Source organism: Oncorhynchus mykiss, chromosome 25 (assembly GCF_013265735.2).
Source record: "Oncorhynchus mykiss isolate Arlee chromosome 25, USDA_OmykA_1.1, whole genome shotgun sequence".
NCBI lineage: Eukaryota > Metazoa > Chordata > Actinopteri > Salmoniformes > Salmonidae > Oncorhynchus > Oncorhynchus mykiss.
Genome location: NC_048589.1, coordinates 2,085,721 through 2,102,667, shown reverse-complemented (window position 1 = coordinate 2,102,667; position 16,947 = coordinate 2,085,721). Strand labels below are relative to the sequence as shown.

Sequence of the window (16,947 nt, the reverse complement as noted above, 5' to 3'; positions counted from 1 at the left end):
AGTGAGTGAGTGAGTGAGGCGGGGGATTGCAGAGTACCGGGATGGAAAGGGGGGGAGGAGTTTGTGTGGTGGATTTGGGGATTTGAGCTCACAGCTTTTCACTCCGCATCAGACATTAAATCAGCTGATCAAAGTGCTTATTAGTCCAGAAATTTGGACCCCACCTTCCCCGTCCACATCAAAAAGCCCAGGGTGGAGACAGCTTAGACGAAGCTCAGGGGGCATAATTAGATTTCATCAAGGTTATCGTGCACTCTGTTACAATGTATCTACAATAATACCCTTCAGTCATACAGTAGAAGCCAGAGTCACAGATACTGTACACACAGAGCTTGGCCAACTTGGTTTTGTATCTAGGGCTTGGAGTATCTGAACGAGAGCCATGTTGGCACCAAAGGTTAGAAAGATCCCATTCTAGTAAGAATGTATTAGAATGTTATGTTAGTCCCATAGAGTGATTTGCAATTGGCAGAAACGGTAGCAACTGCAATGCATCTACCTTTTTTCAATTTTAGTAACAGATTTTGGGAAGTTTCGAGGGGGTTTGACAAGGTCCCACATAAGACTTAACTGTTGTGTGTCGCTTCAAACAACCATTGCATTTCAACTCTAATTTCTTTTTCACCAAAAAACATCCCTTCTATTACACCAGCTTTGATTTGGGTTATTGGAGATTTGATGCCCTCCTGCCCTACATCCTCTCCCCTTCTTTGTCCCTCGACCCACCCCACCCATCAAAAACACAGTTAGACTAACCCAGATACTTACCTGTATTTGTTAAGCTCCGGAGAATATTTCGCATTGGCTTTAAACATTATCTGGGGAGACAGAATGGGAGGGGGGAGGGACACATTGTTATTGACTGGCCGATATGTGGTGGAAGCAGTCTGACTCAAAATGGCTACCAATGTGAATCACAAAGATGGATTCCGGGCTGGTGGGCTCAATGACTCTGTATATATGAATGGACAAAGCCATCGATCACGTGACACCATTTGTTCCTATGTGAAAACTCAATAGTGCATTTGAAGGCCAGGAAGTTTCTTAAGATGGCCTGGGAGATTTATGTAGACATAACATGCTCAGTTTGAGCTAGCTCAGTGCTGCCCCCGTTCATTGAGTGTCTCAAGGTGAAGGCCAAATGGGTACTGCAGGCTGCCATTAGCAACTAAATTACCCCCAATAACTTTTTCTGTGTGCAATTTTTAAATATGTTCAAGGACATACAACTGGTGTAATATAAGTAAGTATTGGTACCATGACTGTCTTCCAAATTTGAGGGATCCTGTTTTCTGCAAACAAACCCTGCAGTACTGCGGTCGGCCTTGAACTTCGTGGCTTCAATGAGAAGGGGCAGTCGTTGTCCCCTAAGTGGGGTGCACACTTTGGTTGTGTACGAAAGGGGGTAAAATATTAAGCGGTGTATACATGCAATCTGTATCAGGTCTTCAAAGGACTTTTCACACTACTGAGTCGAACAGAGCTGAGTCCAACCAAGCTGTACTGAGCCGGCCTGATTACGCATTGATCGTGGTTGCTGGTTGCTGACAATGTGAAAAGAAAATATCCGAACCAATTCAGTTTGGGATGGCACAATAGTGTGAAAAGGGTCTAATTCTGTGGACAAAGAAGACCAACTGTTCGGCAACATCTGCGGACCAACTGTCTGGATGTCGGGGGACGCTGGCACCGATGGGGTTAAGGTCTCTGCTGACAAAGCCTTGGCAGTCTGCCACAGAGGCTTGATGAAAAATGACCAGTCAGCGTCTATAAGCAAGGTTGTGCCCAGATAGACCTCAAATCTGGGCTAAATCTTTGGGGCTGGCTGGAAGCCAGATGAAGAGTGGGGGATCAGCGGGGGATACAGACTCTCCTCTTCCCCCACCCCTGAACCGCTGTGTCCCTTCCCTTCTTTCTAATCCTTATTGATGAAGCAGTCCCTGAGCAAAAGGAGTGGGAGCACAGACAGAGCCATCATAGGGCCTACACACATCATTATACACAGCAGTTTCCACACCATGAGGATAAGTTGTCATCAGTAACTCTAATAGAGACAGAGAGAGACGCAGAGAGAGAGAGACAGAGAGAGACGCAGAGAGAGAGAGACAGAGAGAGACGCAGAGAGAGCGAGAGAGAGACACGCAGAGAGAGAGAGACACGCAGAGAGAGAGAGACATGCAAAGAGAGAGAGACACGCAGAGAGAGAGACACGCAGAGAGAGAGAGAGACGCAGAGAGAGAGAGAGACGCAGAGAGAGAGAGAGACGCAGAGAGAGAGACGCAGAGAGAGAGAGACGCAAAGAGAGAGAGAGACACGCAGAGAGAGACGCAGAGAGAGAGAGACGCAGAGAGAGAGAGACGCAGAGAGAGAGACGCAGAGAGAGAGAGAGACTTGCATGACAAGTAATTTTTCCAACAATTGTTTACAGACAGATTATTTCACTAATAATTCACTGCATCACAATTCCAGTGGGTCAGAAGTTTACATACACTAAATTGACTGTGCCTTTAAACAGCTTGGAAAATTTCTGAAAATGAAACCATGGCTTTAGAAGCTTCTGATAGACTAATTGACATCATTTGAGTCAATTGGAGGTCTACCTGTGGATGTATTTCAAGGCCTACCTTCAAACTCAGTGCCTCTTTGCTTGACATCATGGGCAAATCAAAAGATAGCACTTTTTGGTCTGGTCTGATGAAACAAAAATACAACTGTTTGGCCATAATGACCAAATCAAATAAAAGTTTATTTGTCATGTGCGCCGAATACAACAGGTGAAATGCTTACTTACAGGCTCTAACCAATAGTGCAAAAAAGGTATAAGGTGAACAATAGGTAGGTAAAAAAATAAAACAACAGTAAAAAGACTATATACAGTAGCGAGGCTACATACAGACACCGGTTAGTCAGGCTGATTGAGGTAGTATGTACATGTAGATATGGTTAAAGTGACTATGCATATATGATGAACAGAGAGGGGAGGCACACAATGCAAATAATCCGGGTAGCCATTTGATTACCATCCCAACCGTGAAGCACAGGGGTGGCAGCATCATGTTGTGGGGCTGCTTTGCTGCAAGAGAGACTGGTGCACTTCACAAAATAGATGGCATCATGAGGTAGGAAAATTATGTGGATATATTGAAGCAACATCTCAAGACATCAGTCAGGAAGTTAAAGCTTGGTTGCAAATGGGTCTTCCAAATGGACAATGTTGTGGAAAAATGGCTTAAGGACAACAAAGTCAACGTATTGGAGTGGCCATCACAAAGCCCTGACCTCAATCCTATAGAAAATGAGTGGGCAGAACTGAAAAAGCGTGTGTGAGCATGGAGGCCTTACAAACCTGACTCAGTTACACCAGCTCAGTCAGGAGGAATAGGCCAAAATTCACCAAACTTATTATGAGAAGCTTGTGGAAGGCTACCTGAAACATTTGACCCAAGTTAAACAATTTGAAGGCAATGCTACCAAATACTAATTGAGTGTATGTAAACTTCTGACCCACTGGGAATGTAATGAAATAAATAAAAGCTGAAATAAATCACTCTCTCTACTATTATTCTGACATTTCACATTCTTAAAATGAAGTGGTGATCCTAACAGACCTAAGGACAGGGAATTTTTTACTAGGATTAAATGTTTTTTTTATTTTAAATTTTATTTAACCTTTATTTAACCAGGTAGGCTAGTTGAGAACAAGTTCTCATTTGCAACTGCGACCTGGCCAAGATAAAGCATAGCAGTGTGAACAGACAACACAGAGTTACACATGGAGTAAACAATTAACAAGTCAATAACACAGTAGAAAAAAAGAGAGTCTATATACATTGTGTGCAAAAGGCATGAGTTAGGCTAATAATTACAATTTTGCAGATTAACACTGGAGTAATAAATGATCAGATGGTCATGTACAGGTAGAGATATTGGTGTGCAAAAGAGCAGAAAAGTAAATAAATATAAACAGTATGGGGATGAGGTAGGTAAAATTGGGTGGGCTATTTACCGATAGACTATGTACAGCTGCAGCGATCGGTTAGCTGCTCAGATAGCAGATGTTTGAAGTTGGTGAGGGAGATAAGTCTCCAACTTCAGCGATTTTTGCAATTTGTCAAATGTCAGGAATTGTGAAAAACTGAGTTTAAATGTATTTGGCTAAGGTGTATGTAAACTTCCGACAACTATACGTGTCTGAGATGGTTAGTAATGATGTGGGGGCTTTGAATTGGCAAAACGGGTGGGGTTATATCCTGCCTGGTTGGACCTGTCCGGGGGTATCGTCGGACGGGGCCACAGTGTCTCCCGACCCCTCCTGTCTCAGCCTCCAGTATTTATGCTGCAACAGTTTGTGTGTCGGGGGCTAGGATCAGTCTGTCATATCTGGAGTTTTTCTCCTGTCTTATCCGGTGTCCTATGTGAATATAAGTATGCTCTCTCTTTCCCTCTTCTCTCAGAGGACCTGAGCCCTAGGACCATGCCTCCGGACTACCTGGCCCGATGACTCCTTGCTGTCCCCAGTCCACCTGGTTGTGCTGCTGCTCCAGTTTCTACTGTTCTGCCTGTGGCTATGGAACCCTGACCTGTTCACCGGACGTGCTACCTTGTCCCGGACCTGCTGTTTTCGACTCGCTCTACCACACTTGCTTCTACATCTGCATTGCTTGCTGTTTGGATTTTTAGGCTGGGTTTCTGTATAGCATTTCGGCTGATGTAAAAAGGGCTTTATAAATACATTTGATTGATTGATAGATAACATGTGCCATGGGTCGTCCTTGTCATTGAGGCTGTGGACAGCTGAGTGAAAGCCTTGGTCCCTTGTGCTGGTCCCTTGAGTGAATCAACAGCCATCTCTCATCTAGAATCATGGCAGGCCACACACACAGGGCTTCAATATTCACACAAACACACCACACAAATATATACACACACCACCTGCTCTGTGTGAGCTTCTGTATCCACCACACTGGAAGTGTAAAACAAACAAAAGGCACATGCAGGCTCTCCCTTAACAACACTCCATTTGCATCTGATTGCTATTCCCCGCACTACTTGTTGACAGCTTCACAAGCACTCAGCTCTTGTCATTGTGTTTTCGTTTGTGTTTCTCTTGATAGTAATCTCCATGCAAGGGACAATGATTTGAATTAGAATCTACAAATTGACTCTTAAAATGTGGGTTGGACACACATTTATACACTGCTCAAAAAAATAAAGGGAACACTTAAACAACACAATGTAACTCCAAGTCAATCACACTTCTGTGAAATCAAACTGTCCACTTAGGAAGCAACACTGATTGACAATAAATTTCACATGCTGTTGTGCAAATGGATAGACAACAGGTGGAAATTATAGGCAATTAGCAAGACACCCCCAATAAAGGAGTGGTTCTGCAGGTGGTGACCACAGACCACTTCTCAGTTCCTATGCTTCCTGGCTGATGTTTTGGTCACTTTTTCAAGAAATTATGAAGTAGTTTGATATCAAACTAAACTGTTTATATATTTTCCTGTGATGAAGACATGGATGTCGCATGATATGCAGGGGTATGCAAACGTGTTCAACTTTGTTTTTGCATTCAGGTCCAAAAATAACCTCTACAATGGGCAAATATGTAGGGAATGTTTCGTTCAAATCAAAAGGGGTGCTGACAGAAAGTGATTGAATTCAAATGGATTTACCCGGCACTGAAATCTAAACATCACCTGATGCTGACAGTTGTTTACTGGAGGGCATAGTTAGATGTTTATGCGACTGAGTCTAAATGTGGTCTGATAGACATACTTTGGAAACGACCAGGTTCAGAGTTTAATGAGCATGCAGTGTGTGTGTGTGTGTGTGTGTGTGTTTCTGCAATGTTGAACGGTTCAGAGAATATGTACCAGTTTGTGTGTCTATGCGTGCATCTGAACGTTCCTCTTAGTGTGTGTATGTCAGTTAGTGTCAATGTGTTGAGGGGGTTGGGGGAAGGATTAACACCCGTGTAGTGGAATGAATGTCAGAAAATCTCTTGGTTTCCCAGCCTCTCCAGCCAGCCAGAGCCAACCATGCAGAAAGCCTAGTTGCTAATCTGATTGCAGACTAAGACTGGACTGTGCCAGACAGAGAGAGGGCTAAAGTAGAGGAGGCAGGCCAGGCGACAGAGCTGAGACAGGAGGATTAATAATTATTGCTTTTCTCATGTTTATATAAGCCTGGATGCCAGCTAGCTCGGAATCCTAACTGAAAATGGTTAATTATTCAATTTTGAGAGTGAAACAATTGCAAAAACAGAGCAATAATGTGTTTGTATTTCAGGGAAGAGCCAGACTGATACTAAATTCTAAGACTCCTAGGCTAGGACTACTCATCTACACAACTGGGTATTGGTTTGTTGCAGTAGACATTGTCTGTCTAACACTACATTCATTGAGGTGTCAATACATTCAGCAGTAACCTGATTTCTAGCATAGGTGGTCGGCTTTTTTACAATCAGAACTGAAACATGCTGCAAATAGATCATCGCTAAGCTACTAGAATGGTAGTGAGAAATATAACTTAAATGGGGTCATAAAAGGACTGGGTGGGCATTGCGGTCAGGACTAGCAATCCCATGACAAGCTCACTCTTGAAAAATATGTTTTATCTCAACTGGGCTAACTCAGATAAACAGAGAAAAAACTATATTAAACAGAGGTCAGGGAGAGAGACGTTAGAGAGATGTCAGGATTCAGGAATGTGTTCTAGTGCTAGAGGACCAGTGGACTGCCCACCTCACTGGATCAAGGTTGACATGTTTATGAACTTCCCTGGACGCTAGACTATGGGGACTGACAGTCTAAAAAGAGATAGTGGAAGATACTGTGTGTGTGTGTGTGTGTGTGTGTGTGTGTGTGTCATGCTGCAACCATAGAGATCCTATTCAAGAATTCTAATTCCTAATTCTATGCCTGCAACTAAGCAGTAGCCGAACAACAACAGTTCAGTAGAGAGCCCAGTTATCTAGGTCTAGCTGTTGATATCACTCTGACTGGATCCAATCTGACAGCAGTGAAACAAACAGGCCCTCTCCTGGGAAATGAAGTATTAATGTGGAGGAAGACAGACCACAATAAACAGTGAAATTGAGCTCTTGTTTGGCTGGAGGGTGGGTGTGTGAGCGTGTGTGTGTGCGTGCGAGTGTAATAATATATTGAAAAACAATCTGAAGATGTGTACCAGTTTGTGCATTTGTGTGTGTACATGTATATGTGTTCCATGCTGCCCCTGCCTCCAGCTATCTATCCCCTGTACAGGACACACTGAGAACTCAAAGCGGACTACTCAACCTACCCCCACTATCCTGTAGCCTAAACACCCCTATGGAAACAGGACATTTCTCTTACATCTCAATTCTGAACTTGACTCTCCCATGTAAAATCAGACAGGTCATTGATCCATGAGCATGGAGAGAGTCTCTCACACACTGCTTTTGTGCTAGTACCGAGAGAATAGAGAGCGTGGCCAAAAGCATTAACCTGTTACCTAGATTTGAAGAGAGAAAATAAACAAGCTGCAGCCTGTGTGTGTGTATATATATATATATCTTGGGAGTGACAGACAGGAGTGTGTTTGTGCACACAAAATGTAAACACATGACTCCCATAAGCAGGTCAGTGAAACACACAACACTGTGTGTGTGTGCGTGATTGAGAGAGAGAGAGCGAGACAGACAATATACAGTTGAAGTCAAAAGTTGAGAGAGAGAGGCAGGGGGAGGAGGGTGTGTGTGTTTGTTGTTTACTAGATCTGAATGTCAGCAGTGAATGTAATGAAGCTTAAGCAATGTCCATTACAGACATTTTCACTGTTAGGTGTCAAGCAAAGCACTTGAGAACTCACCACAAGCATACAAACGTTTTGGATGCCCCTCTCTCCTCATATCTTTTTCTCTTAAGTTATTCTTAAAAGGGAAAATTCCCCACCATACACTATTTGGGGTATTTTTTCCAGACTTTATGATTATGCACTATACCATTTTTATTTGTATGATGTCAACAGTTGAATGAGCCTGCTGTCTGAAATATAAATTAATGGAGTCGTGTTTTGTTGTAATTATTGTGGTCTTTGTGTTTCGCTGACTGCATGATGACGCTAGCAGAGATTAGATATGGTTGTCTTTGTTCAACTGAGCCATTCAATCTGCCAGGATATTGCAGGATATCTAGGTTGACTCATTTTCCATGCTTTGTGAAGACTACAGCCTACCCTACTTCCTTGTCCAATTGTCTTCCCACCCCCGAAGGCAGGGTTTTCAAAACAGGGGCTGTACTAGTTTCTACAGGTTGACAGGAGCTGTTACTGTACAATGATTACCCAAGATTGCTCAATAATTACAATGGTCGCTTCTGATGATTACTTTTTCCAAGAAAAGCTGGAAAGAGGAATCTTTTACATAGACATACACTCACAGGACAGTTTATAAGGTACACCTATCTAGTACCAGACTGGACCCCCATTTGCCTCCTGAAAAGCCTGAATTCTTCAGGGCATTCTACATGGTGTCAGACACGTTCATTGCTCAATTGGTATCAAGGGACCACCGCCAATAGCCCGCCTGTCTGCTTACACAATTATTGCCAATCTCCTTCGACCTCTCTAATCAACGAGCTGTTTTCGCCCACAGGACTGTCGCTGACTGGATGTTTTTTTGTTTGTCACACCATTCTCAGTAAAACACTAGACACTGTCATGTGTGTGAAAAGCCCAGGAGGTCAGGCCTCCTGAGTGGCGCAGTGGTCTAAGGCACTGGATCGCAGTGTTGCGGTGTCACTAAGCCTAGGGTTCGATCCCAAGCTGTGTTACAACTGTCTGTGACTGGTAGTCCCATTGGGCGACTTACAATTGGCCCAGCATCGTCCAGGTTAGGGGAGGGTTTGGCCAGGGGGCTTTACATGGCTCATTGCAGTCTAGCAACTTTTTGTGGTGGGCTGGGTGCCTGCAGGCTTGACTTCAGTTGTCAGTTGAACGGTGTTTCCTCCGACACATTGGTGCAGCTGGCTTCCAGGTTAAGCAGGCAGTTATTAAGCGAGGTTTGGCGGTCATGTTTCGGAGGACGCATGACTTGACCTGTGCCTCTCCCGAGCTCGTTGGGGAGTTGCAGTGATGAGACAAGATCGCAATTGGATATCACAAAATTGGGGAGAAAAAAAGGGGGTAAAATCACAATACAAAATAATTAAAAAGCCCAGGAGGACGACCGATTCTGAGATACTGGATACAGCTTGCCTGGCACTGACGATCATACCACGCTCTAAGTTGCTTAGGTCAATCATATTGCCCAATTCCACATTTCAATAGAACAGTGTCTGCCTGCTTTATATAGCAAGCCATGGCCACGTGAGTCACTGTCTGTAGGAGCGATCCATTTTCGTGAAGCAGACAGGCCATACAAATGGATATTTTGGGCATTCATGGACGGATTTAATCGGGAAAAAGACCAATTTGTGATGTTTATGGGACATATAGGAGTGCCAACAAAGAATATCATCAAAGGTAATGAATGTTTTATATTTTATTTCTGCGTTTTTGTGTAGCGCCGGCTACGCTAATTCTTTTGTTTACGTCGCCTTCAGGCATTTTGGGGTGTTGCATGCTATCAGATAATAGCTTATCATGCTTTCGCCGAAAAGCATTTTAAAAATCTGACTTGTTGGCTAGATTCACAACGAGTGTAGCTTTAATTCAATACCCTACATGTATATTTTAATGAACGTTTGAGTTTTAACGAGTACATTTAGCATTTAGCGTAGCGCATTTGCATTTGCGTTTCCAGGTGCCTACTTGAGACGTCTGCGTCTCAAGTAGGAGCAAGAAGATAACAAATCGCCACTTGTATAAAAGTGATTCCAAACACCTCACTACACCCCCCAAGCACACCATATGCAAATTTGCTTTGTATAACTGTCATATTTATTATAGGCGTTAGCAGTATATATATATAGCAGTATATATAGAATTTATACCCCTTGACTTATTCCACATTTTGTTATGTTACAGCACAGGTGTCAAACTCAGAGGGCCGACTGTCCGTGGGGTTTTCGTTTCTTCTTGTACTCCACTGTGTTACAGCCTGAATTCAAAATTGATTCAACATTTTTTTTCTTACCCATCTCCTTCCTGAGCAGTATGATGGCTGCGTGGTCCCATGGTGTTTATACTTGCGTACTATTGTTTGTACAGATGAATGTGGTACCTTCAAACGTTTGGAAATGGCTCCCAAGGATGAACCAGACTTGGAGGAGGTCTACAATTTTTTTCCTGAGGTCTTGCCTGATTTCTTTTGATTTTCCCATGATGTCAAGCAAAGAGGCACTGAGTTTGAAGGTAGGCCTTGAAATACATCCACAGGAACATCTCCAATTGACTCAAATTATGTCAATTAGCCTATCAGAAGCTACTAAAGCCATGACATTTTCTGGAATTTTCCAAGCTGTTTAAAGGCACAGTCAACTTAGTGTATGTAAACTTCTGACCCATTGGAATTGTGACACGGTGAATAAGTGAAATAATCTATCTGTAAACTATTATTGGAAAAATGACTTGTGTCATGCACAAAGTAGATGTCCTAACCGACTTGCCAAAACTCTAGTTTGTTCACAAGAAGTTTGTGGAGTGGTTGAGAATGCTGTTCATGGACTACAGCTCAGCATTCAAAACCCTAGTACTCTCCAAGCTCATCCCTAAGCTAAGGACCCTGGGACTGAAAACCTCCCTATGCAACTGGATCCAGAACTTTCTGACGGGCCACCCCCAGGTGATGAAGGTAGGCAACAACACATCTGCCACACTGACCCTTAACACGGAGGCCTCCTCAGGGGTGCGTGTTTAGTCATCTCCTGAACTCCCTGTTCACCCATGTTTGCGTGGCCGGATGACTCCCAACACCAGGTTTGCAGATGACACAATGTTGGTATGCCTGATTACTAATGACAATGAGACAGCATATAGGGAGGTCAGAGACCTGGCAGTGTGGTGCCAGGAGAACAACCTCTCCCTCAACGTAAGCAAGACAAAGGAGCTGATCATTGACTACAGGAAACAAAGGGCCAAGCACGCCTCCATTCACATCAACGCGGCTGTAGGAGAGCAAGTCAAGAGCTTCAAATTCCTCAATCATGGTCCACACACCAACACAGTCGTGAAGAGGGCACGACAATGCCTCTTCCCACTCAGGAGACCGAAGAGATTTGGCCCTCAGATCCTCCAGAGGTTTTACAGCTGCACTATTGAGAGCGTCGTGATTGGCTGCATTACCGCTTGGTATGGCACCTGCTTGGTATTCAACCTCAAGGCGTTACAGAGTATAGTGCATACGGCCCAGTACATCACTGGGGCCGAGCTCCCTGCCACCCAGAACATCCAAACCAGGTAGTGTCAGAGGAAGGCCCTAAATAAAAGTGTCAAAGACTCCAGCCATTCAAGTCTGAGTCAGAGGACTGTTCTCTCTGCTACCGCACGGCAAGCGGTACCGATGCACCAAGTCTGGAACCAAAAGTCATAAGAATGTCTTAATGTTAATATAGCTACCCAGACTATATGTGTTGACCCTTTTTGCACTAACTTTTTTGACTCAACACTGCTACTGTTAATTATCTGTCACTCTTTTTTATCTTATTCCTAGGTACAGTATTTGTACAGTGCATTCGGAGTATTCAGACCCCTTGACCTTTTCCACATTTTGTTATGTTACAGCCCTATTCTAAAATTGATTAAATCGTGTTTTTTTCTGCATCAATCTACACACAATACCCCATAATGAAAAAGCAAAAACTGGTTTTTAAACATTTTTGCAAATGTATAAAAAATAAAATGTTTAAATGAAATATCACATTCAAATAAGTATTCAGAACATTTACTCAGTAGACTTGTTGAAGCACAGTTGGCAGCGATTACTGCCTCGAGTCTTATTGCGTGTGACAATACAAGCTTGGCACATCTGTATTTGGGGAGTTTCTCCCATTCTTCTCTGCAGATCCTCTCAAGCTCTGTACAGAGTATCTCTCTGTACTTTGCTCCGTTCATCTTTTCCTCGATCCTGAATAGTCTCCCAGTCCCTGCTGCTGAAAAACATACCCACAGCATGATGCTGCCACCACCATGTTTCACCGTAGGGATGGTGCCAGGGTTGTCAAGATAATCTTGTTTCTCAAGGTCTGAGAGTCCTTCAGGTGACTTTTGGCAAACTCCAAGCGGGTTGTCATGTGCCTTTTACTGAGGAGAGTCATCTGTCTGGCCACTCTACCATAAAGGCTTGATTGGTGGTGTGCTGCAGAGATTGTTGTCCTTCTGGAAGGTTCTCCCATCTCCACAGAGGATCTCTCGAGCTCTGTCAGAGTGACCATAGGGTTCTAGGTCACCTCCCTGACCAAGGTCCTTCTGCCCCGATTGCTCAGTTTGGCAGGCCGGCCAGCTCTAGGAAGAGTCTTGGTGGTTGTAAACTTCTTCCATTTAAGAATGATTAATGCCACTGAGTTCTTGGGGACCTTCAATGCTGCAGAAATTGTTGATACCTTTCCCCAGATCTGTGCCTCGACACAATCCTGTCTCAGAGCTCTACAGACAATTCCTTCGATCTAATGGCTTGGTTTTTGCTCAGGTGTGTGCCTTTCCAAGTCAAGTTCAGCCAATTGAATTTACCATAGGTGGACTCCAATCAAGTTGTAGAAACGTATCAAGGATGATGAATGGAAATAGGATGCACCGGAGCTCAATTTCGAGTCTCATATCAAAGGGTCTGAATACTTATGTAAATAAGGTATCTGTTTTTTTATTTTATATAAATTTGCGAAAATCTCTAAAACCCTGTTTTCGCTGTGTCATTAGGGGTAGTGTGTGTAGATTGAGGATTTTTAAAAATTAAATCCATTTTAAAATAAGGCTGTAACATAACAAAATGTGGAAAAAGGGGTCTGAATACTTTCCGAATGCACTGTACATACCAACCTCAATTACCTCGTACCCCTACACATTATTATTACATGTTTAACTTTTTTACTTTTTTTTTTCTCTCTGCATTGTTGGGAAGGGCTCGTAAGTAGCATTTCACCTGTTGTTTACAAAGCATGTGACATAACATTTCATTGATGACCACATCCAGCAATTCCAGGAGAAGAAACAAACATTCTTGAATCCTTGTGTTCCAAATGAAACAAACAATATTGGTGTATCAGAGCTCTGTTGGACTGGCCTGGCTACCCACTTCCACTGTGTATGTAGAGTGAAGTTGCCCCAAGACACTCATCTTAGGTCAGTTTTGTGTTTTCCCCAGTTAAGGTTGGGGAAGCTGATCATTGATCCTAGACCTAGGGGAACCTTCACCCCAGAGCATATCCCACAGCCACGTCTGTAGAAGTCAGAGGGCTATGGCTGCTAATACTGTGCCATGGTGCCAACTCTGGCCTAGTTGGTTACACATTATTTCACAAAACCACTTTCAACACCGATCCAGAGTAAACAACGGTGGTGAAACAAAATCTTCATGACACCACTGGTTTGTTTTGGAGTTTGGGTATTCTCCTTGAATCTTGAAGTTCTTCAATCTTCTGCTCTCAGATCATCAATATGGTCAGGACTTGCATGCCGAATCTGTGTGAGCAGACGGAGTCAACATATTACATCTCAGTCTTTCCTGAAATCCCAAAATCTCAGATCTTGGATATCCACAGTCGGAACTCATTATCTTGCAAGGAGACATCAGCTAACTTGTTGACACTTGTTTATTCTCAGGTGTTTGAAGAAGAGTGAATCCCCTGAGAGTTGTAAGGCTGCTTTTTAGCATCTGTATCAATATTTCTCCGTTCGGGTTGAGAATGTCATGCATTTTGATGACAACGAGTCTGTCATCAAGCAGGTACCATTTAGCTCTCTCTCTCCCCCTCTTTCTTTCTCTATCTGCCCTTTTATAACATTGAAAGAGAGGGAAAGAGATACATTTAGCTTTCTCTCCCTCTTTCTCTATGCTCCTGTAATAGCACAGAGCAGCCAACAGGGCTCCGGTAATGCATGCATCAGGCCTGACGACAACTTGCACAGATCACATGCATTGTGGAATGGCTGTTAAATGCAAACAGTTGGTATTTAACCTGTAGTGACACCCCATCCCGTGAACGGGACCGTTATCATCTGACACTAATTAGCATAACGCAACGGACATAAATCTTCCTAGAAAATATTCCTATTCATGAAAATCACAAGTGAAATATATTGGAACACAGCTTAGCCTTTTGTTAATCACCCTGTCATCTCAGATTTTCAAAATATGCTTTACAGCCAACGCTAGACAAGCATTTGTGTAAGTTTATCATAGCCTAGCATAGCATTATGCCTTGCTAGCAGCAGGCAACCTTGTCACGGAAATCAGAAAAGCAATCAAATTAAATCGTTTACCTTTGATGAACTTCGGATGTTTTCACTCACGAGACTCCCAGGTAGACGGTCAGTTAATTTTTTCCCAAAATATTATTTTTGTAGGCGAAATAGCTCCGTTTGTTCTTCACGTTTGGCTGAGAAATCGCCTGGAAATTGCGGTCACCACAACTCCGAAAAATATTCCAAATTAGCTCCATAATATCAACAGAAACATGGCAAACGTTGTTTAGAATCCATCCTCGAGGTGTTTTTCTAATATCGATTCGATAATATATCCGTCGGGACAATTAATTTTTCACTAGGACCGATTGGTGTAATGGCTACCTCTGTATTTTACTCGAGAATCTCTATCGGAGCCACCATGTGACCATTTACGCAATGTGGCTGCCTACGGCTATTCTTCAACAGAAATGCCTAAAACTACGTCACAAAACTACGTCACAATGCTGTATATCCTGTTTTCCAAAAATGAAAAATACTGCCCCCTAACACCAAGAGGTTTTAAGGCACAGTGAGCGATAATGCATTTCCGCCACACAGCCATGAGAGCTGCTGAAAATGTAATTTGAAAAATATATTGGTCATCACTTTGCCCCCTATCTCCTGGGATTAGGTAGGGGTGGAGGAGGAGAGAGGGAGGTAAAGACTTTTACAAGGGGAACATAAAAGCACATGAGACCTCATGCGTGGCTGTGTTGTTAGAAAAGAGGCCTTGACACCTGACTTTCTGTGGAAGTGTGGGGGCTGTGCACGTACGCGCACGAGTATGAACGCAATGCCACACACACACACACACCTTATGGAAGGGACTCCAGCCCTAGTTTGCCATTGATGGAATGTAATGTTATAAAAAAATAACAGAAATTAGCCAATCATCAACTGGGCTGGATTACCACAATTATTATGTATATTATCATGTTACAAATATTTCAATTCGAAGAACTGTCATCATATGGTCAAACACAAATCATTGACTAAGTTGGGCATGTGTGACCTGCAAAGTGCAACAGGTACCAACTCACAATGAACATCCTTTGAACAGATCATGAATAATTGCCGCATCCCTCTATGAGGTCATTGCCAATTGCAACGCAAAGCTTCCAAGTGAGATCTAACGCCTCCCTCACACAACAACCACCCAATCCACTATGAACATCCTTATCCATCTTTACAAGAAAGGCTCTGTATTTTGCCAATGCATTTGAGAAACTCCAGATGATTCACACTATATATGTGAGGCAGAGGGCGAGAGCGCTTTTACTTCTCTCTTATACTGCAATCCCCTTTGGTTGTGCCTGGAATAGGCCTAGTAAAGGACTGAGAAAGGGTGATGTAATGCTCCTGCAGCTCCGTCTGATTGGCTACCGCATTTAAATGTCACCTCGGCACAGCCCTGGCAGTATCAGTGTGCAAGTTCCGCTTCGCTTTGCTGAGACTCACACACCCCTCTCTTTGCTCCTCTACAAGCGAAACAAATAAACACTGACAAAGTCAGCCCGGACAGGACAGCTGCAATGGACTTGGCCTATGCCACACAGAGGCTGCCAGTACTGCCAGCTCTGGGACACAGTAGGGATTGTCCTAATGTTTTGAGGGATGCTGTTGTTGCTGTGCGCAGTGAGCTAGTGCACAGTGGAACAAAGACGAGCGAGAGGGAGTGTGAGAGGGACTGCTGTGGCCTACATTGAGAAGAAAATTTAATGGGAACCGAGCATCAAAGTATTTTCAGTTGTGAGAGTCGCTTTAGACAACCTAGGTTTTGGCTGTGGGAACCAGGGGAATAGTCTCGTGATTGTGAGGAGATTTTTGTGATTGCAGAATCTAAAGCCAACCCTGCAATCTACTATTTTCAATGGGATTTGCCTATACATAATTATAGACTATACACTGAGTATACAAAACATTAAGAACACCTACTCTTTCCATGACGTAGACTGACCAGGGGAATCCAGGTCTTATTGATGTCACTAGTTAAATCCACTTCAATCATTGTAGATGAAAGGGAGGAAACTGGTTAAAGAATAAATGTTAAGCCTTGAGACAATTGAGACATGTATTGTGTATGTGTGTCATTCAGAGGGTGAATAGACAAGACAACGATTTAAGTGCCCTTGAACGGGCTATTGTAGTATGTGCCAGGCGCACCGGTTTGTGTCAAGAACTGCAACGCTGCTGGGTTTTCCCACGCTCAACATTTTCCCGTGTGTATCAAGAATGGTCCACCACCCAATGGACATCCAGCCAACTTTTCAACTGTGGGAAGCATTGGGGTCAACATGGGCCAGTATCCTTGTGGAACGCTTTCGACACCCTGTAGAGTCCATGCCCCAAATTTATTGAGGCTGTTCTGAGGGCAAAAGAGGTGGTGCAACTGAATATTAGGATTGTGTTCTTAATGCTTTGTCCACTCAGTGTACATGACATGATTTTAGCTTCTCTACACTGGCTACCAGTCACCTTTAGAATAGATTTTATATTTGTATTAATCATGTTTAAGGCTAGGCTCAGTTTAGCCCCTTCCTATATCTCAGATCTTTTTAAAAAGGACGCAGCCTGCAA

At 43.3% G+C, this 16,947-nt stretch overlaps 1 protein-coding gene across 3 annotated transcripts in view; it reads right to left on the bottom strand.

Annotated features, from left to right (window-relative positions):
* Positions 1 to 16,947, bottom strand: part of LOC110505224 (G protein-coupled receptor 137Ba) — a 60,791-nt gene that overhangs the window by 33,074 nt on the left and 10,770 nt on the right. For all 3 annotated transcript variants that reach the window (XM_021584313.2, XM_021584314.2, XM_021584312.2), the window contains exon 2: positions 769 to 818. In XM_021584313.2, the coding sequence (XP_021439988.2) occupies positions 769 to 818 (50 nt within the window). The remainder of the gene's footprint in view (positions 1 to 768; positions 819 to 16,947) is intronic.